Source organism: Alligator sinensis, unplaced genomic scaffold (genome assembly GCF_000455745.1).
Source record: "Alligator sinensis unplaced genomic scaffold, ASM45574v1 scaffold1667_1, whole genome shotgun sequence".
NCBI classification, from domain to species: Eukaryota; Metazoa; Chordata; order Crocodylia; family Alligatoridae; genus Alligator; species Alligator sinensis.
Genome location: NW_005842504.1, coordinates 906372 through 911182, shown reverse-complemented (window position 1 = coordinate 911182; position 4811 = coordinate 906372). Strand labels below are relative to the sequence as shown.

Genomic DNA, 4811 nt, shown 5'->3' with positions numbered 1-4811 from the left:
AGGGTTTTTTGTTGTCCCCCCGCCCTGGGGGGGGGTCGGGCTGGAAGATCTATTAGGTCCCTTCCGACCCTAAAACTATGAAACTATGAAACTATGACTCACCTTGGGGGGCAGTGGGGGAGGGACGTCAGCTGGCAGCGTGTCACTGGAAGCAAAGTACAGTAGTCAGTGTGGGGCTCGATCCTACCTGGGGCCAGACAGCTCTAGGTGCAGCCGGGCCCCAGGTGCGGGGCAGGGGAGCCACCTGGGGCAAAGGAGGCGGGGGGGAGGGGGTTGCAGGGGCTGTTACCTGCAGGAGTAGGCGCTGCTGGGGCTGGATGACAGGTGCGAGAGAGAGAGACAGCAGGGGTGAGTTGGGCTCCATACTGCTGTGACCCCCTGCCCGCCGGGGGACTGAGAGTCTGGCCATGTACATGGCAGGGGCCCAGGGCCTGGCTGGCAGGGGGTGTGGTAGGGGCTACCCCCCACCTTAAAGACAAGCTCCCCTGGAAGAATGCAGGGGCTCCCAGCTGAGGTCTGTCTGGGTGGGCTCCCAGCTGGGGTCTGTCTGGGTGGGGGTGGGTGGGGAGTATGGCGTGGGGGCACAGCCCCCATGGCTCTGCGGGCACCTACATGTCGACGTCGTCATAGTCGTTGTCCGAGTCTGACGTGTCCCCCCTGCACAGGGCAAAAAGGAAGTCATGCCAGTGCGTGATATCCCAGCCCCACCCCCGGTGCTGGGGGGTGGTCTCGTGGCCCCTGCCTCACCTGTGGCTGCCCATGGAGCTGGCACCGCTTCTGCTGGTGCCATAGCTGACATCTGTGAAGGTTTCCTGGGTGTGAGAGACAGGGGGGTGGGGGTGTCCGTGAGTGGGTAACTGTGCACAGGGGATGCACAGTGGGGAGCTGGGACATGTGGGGTGGGGGGCTTTGGTCCTGCCCTGCCCCCTCCTCTTGTGCCCCATGCCCAGGCCCTTCCCTTCTGACACAGCTGGAGGAGCCCCTCCTTGATCCCCATGCTGCTCCCCAGGGGTTAGACCAGGCTAGGAGTGCAGACCTCCACATACCGTGTGACCCGGGGGCTCCAGCTCCTTCCTCCAGCAGGGCCGGATCTCAATGTGCTGCACTGTAAGGAGAGGCCGTTGAGCGATGTGGGGCAATGGGAACGGGTCCCTGGGTGAGCTCCCAGCCTCCGACCTGGTGGCATCTGGCGGGGCAGGATGGAACTAGGGGCACAGGGTGGCCATGTGGGCTGGTGGGAGGCAAGGGGGAAGGGAGCTGGGGTTCTGCCAGGGCTGGGTGGGGGGCAGGGGCAGGACGTACGGTTGATGTCGGAGTTGCTGCGCTCAACCTGGCCGTGCCGGTGCGTGGAGTGGATCCGCCGAGGCACAGGGGGCGGCAGCTGGGGAAGCAATGCAGGGGTTAACCGTGCCCACCCGGGGACGCCAAGCCGGCTTTGGCATTTGCCCGGCCCTGGGCATGGAAAGGCTGGGGGCTGGTTTTCTAGAGAGGATCCAGCCTTTGGTGGGTGTGCTCTGGGGGCCTGCCCCACCATGCCAGTGCTGGCGCCCCCACCTCGGCCTCTTCCTCCTCCATCTCGCAGCAGCGGGGGTGCTTGTCCGGGTTGTGCAGCTTCTCCAGCAGCTCCAGTGTCAGGCTGCAGCTCAGGCCGGGCTGGGCCACGAACTGGTGCTGGGAAGGGGTGGGAGGTGGGTGAGGGGACTGGGGGTGGCTGCTGATGTCCCTCCTGCACCAACATGCCCCCGGGACCCCGGGCAATGGGGGTCTGGCAGGCCTGGGGCCCCACAGGGGTGGCCGGACTCACCAACAACATTTTGGCGGCGCTCGGTCGCTTCTTGGGGTTCTTGGTCAGCGTCACCTTCACAAAGTTGTGGAAGGCCGCAGACCTAGTTGGGGGGAGGGAAGATCCACAGAGAGGGGAAACTGAGTCGCAGAGAAGGGAAACGACCAGATGTGGGGAGGCGGGTGAGGAGACCCTGCCTCTCCCTCTTCCCTGCGCTGTGGGGAGAACCCAAGAGTCCTGGCCCCCTCCCCACCTCCAGTCCCCCACCACGACTCCCCAGTAGCCGCAGACCCCTGTACCAGCCCACGGCTGTCACCCCCTTGGGCTCGAAGGCTCGGGTAGGTCCGGGGCACCCGGTCAGCCCCACCCTGGCACTCACCACTTGGCCTTGTCCTTGAGCTTTGGCGGCTGGTAGCCGCTCTTGGACATGAGGAAGAGTACCCTGCGGGGACAGGTGGTGCGGCTCAGACGGCAGGTGGCGCGGGGTGAAACTTCCCTCCCCTGGGCCCGGGGGGGGCCGGGGGAAGACCCAAGCGTGGGCAGGCGGCGCCATGGGGCAGCCCGTGGGTGCTGAGCTGGGGGATCTCCGATCATATCGGCGCTTCCTAGACACCCTCCCCCCTCGGCACAGAGCAACAAGGAGAGGAAACCACAGGCAGCCTCCGTGGTGCGGCAGGGAAGGGGTGGTGGGAGGGGGAAACTGCTGTCCTTAGCTTCTGGCCCAGGCGCCACTGGACTCCTGGGTCCCTCCCTCCCTGAGCCTACATGGCCCCCCGGCACTGACCTCAGGGGGTGGACATCGAACATGGGGGGCTGCAGCTCAGCCAGCTCCACCGCTGTGATCCCCACGGACCAGACGTCACACAGCTCGTTGTAGCCACCCTTCAGCTCCACCGCGGCCACCTCGGGGGCCATCCTAGGCACAGGGGAGAGAGCGCATGGCTGCAGTGAGGGCTGTGCCGGGGTGGGGGTGGGGGGTTAATGCCCCCACAGCCTGGAATGGAGGGCACTTGGCACCTGTCAAGCCATGCATTCACGTACAGCCCTCTCTCTACCGAGCCGGGACCCCCCCAGCCCTGTGCATACCAGTAGGGTGTGCCGATGAAGGACATCCGTCGGGCGAAGGTGGCGCTGATCTGCGCGGAGATCCCAAAATCCGCTGCGGGGCAGGAAGCAGAGAAAGGCTCAGCCTGGGCTCTGCAAACTCTGAGCATCCCCCCAGCCCCAGCCTACTTGGCCTGGGCCCCAGACCACCTCCCAGGATGGGCTGTACCTGTGGTTACCTCCCCAGCCCTTGGGCCATGTGGTATCTCAGCCACTTCCCCTGACCTAGGCTGTCCTGGCTGTGCTGGTGCATCCTGGCCTGTCAGTCGGCCCCAGGGGAGCCGTCCCTCCCTCATGGCCCCAGCCCTGTCTTGAAGACCTCAGCCCTGCCCCTCTCCTGCAGCCAGGCGGGTTTGGGAGGCGCACAGGGGTTGGCACCACACAACGGGACGTTCCCAATATGAGCTGAAAAGCAGGGCCTGGCGCAGGGTGCGGAGGACACCGGGGCTGTCACTCACCGAGCTTCACGTCCCCGCTGTCATTGATGAGGATGTTGGCTCCCTGCAGGAGGAAGACAGGGGAGGATAAGTTGCAGCAAAACCCAGGAGGGAACTGGAGCAACCCTGGTGAGCGGCTGATATGCACCTGCTAGGCCCCCTGCACCCTGTGCAGGTTCACCCCTTAATGGAGTCATGGCCCCAGGGTCCAGAAGCCACAAGGCGGCGGGGGGTGAAAGGACTGGGGGTCCCTTGCAGCTGGCTTCTCCCCCAGCATGCCTGTGCAGGAGGTCATCCCATGTCCTGCGTCCGTCTGTCTGTCCTGCCAGGTGGCCGCAGCATCCGGCCCCTTACCCAGCCCAGCGCGGCCAGCTATGGCATCCATCCTGCATCCTCACAGCATCCAGGCAGCTGGCTAAACCACTCATCCATCCTTTCACCCAGCTATGACACTCATCCGTCCATTCACCTGGCCGCCGCACCCATCGGTCCCTCTGTCCCTCCAGCCCCCGCCCCGGGCAGAACTCGTTACCTTGATGTCCCTGTGGATCTTCCCCTGGGTGTGAAGGTAGGACAAGCCCTGAAAGCAGAGAGAGGTGGGCGTCAGTGGGGCTGCCTGCCCCAGTGGTCAGCTCCACGCCGCATTAAGGGAAGGGCTAATGATAGATACATGGTGTTAGAGGGAGTTGCAGCCCGGGAGGGCGGGGGGTTCTGCCCCAGAACTCACCTCCAGCGTTTCTCTGCAGACATAGGCGATCTGCTGCTCGGACAGGGGGCCGGTGACTGCAACGGCAAAGGATGCGCTGGGGGTGGGCGTGATGGGGGCGCCTGCAGCTGGTCAGGCCCTCTGTACCCTTTACCATGGGGGTCTGGTTGCACCCCAACCAGGATCGGGGCCCCATGGGCCCTGAGAAAACTTCCCCCTGGCTCCCACCCTCCAGCCCCTACTGAGGAGGGGTGAGGACAGGCTCCGGGAGGGCAGTGGGTGCTGATGGGTTGGAGCAGAGGGCTGGGAGCATCTTCATGGCCCCCCTAACAGTGTGGGTGCCCGGTGGCCGCATTACCGTGGTAGATGTCCTGCAAAGAGCCTCCCCCGCAGAACTCCATGCAGATCCACAGCTTGTTAAACCTGCGGAGAGCAGAGGGCTGAGTCGGTGCGGGCAGGGGCAGGGGCAGGGGCTGGGGAGAGCCGGGGCAGGGCGGGGCGGGGGGGCAGAAGCAGGCCCTCTCACCGTATGTAGCTCCCGTAATAGGCCACAATGCTGGGGTGCTTGCAGGTCTTCACCATGAGGATCTCCTGCTGGATGGTGGCGCAGTCGTCGTCTGGAGGGACAGGAGCTGCTGTATTTGGGGAGGCTGCCCTGGCTGGGGGCAGCAGGGGGTGCTGTGCTGTGGGAGGGGGGGTGGTCCAGCAGGGGGTGCTGTGATCTGTGGGGCAGAGCTAGCAGGGGATGCCATGATGGAGGGGGCAGCAGGGGGCTCCAATG

The 4811-nt window shown here is 65.2% G+C and overlaps 1 protein-coding gene across 1 annotated transcript in view; it reads right to left on the bottom strand.

Moving 5' to 3' along the window:
- The window catches only part of MAP4K1 (mitogen-activated protein kinase kinase kinase kinase 1), a 14583-nt gene that overhangs the window by 4938 nt on the left and 4834 nt on the right, over positions 1-4811 (bottom strand). Inside the window, exons 3-18 of the mRNA XM_025213071.1 lie at positions 4557-4647; positions 4389-4453; positions 4052-4107; positions 3857-3904; positions 3346-3388; positions 2870-2942; positions 2568-2699; positions 2163-2225; positions 1805-1886; positions 1555-1671; positions 1303-1381; positions 1047-1105; positions 748-812; positions 613-657; positions 290-313; positions 103-145 (exon numbers count right to left, since the gene is read on the bottom strand). Of these exons, the coding sequence (XP_025068856.1) occupies positions 103-145; positions 290-313; positions 613-657; positions 748-812; positions 1047-1105; positions 1303-1381; positions 1555-1671; positions 1805-1886; positions 2163-2225; positions 2568-2699; positions 2870-2942; positions 3346-3388; positions 3857-3904; positions 4052-4107; positions 4389-4453; positions 4557-4647 (1085 nt within the window). The remainder of the gene's footprint in view (positions 1-102; positions 146-289; positions 314-612; positions 658-747; positions 813-1046; positions 1106-1302; positions 1382-1554; positions 1672-1804; positions 1887-2162; positions 2226-2567; positions 2700-2869; positions 2943-3345; positions 3389-3856; positions 3905-4051; positions 4108-4388; positions 4454-4556; positions 4648-4811) is intronic.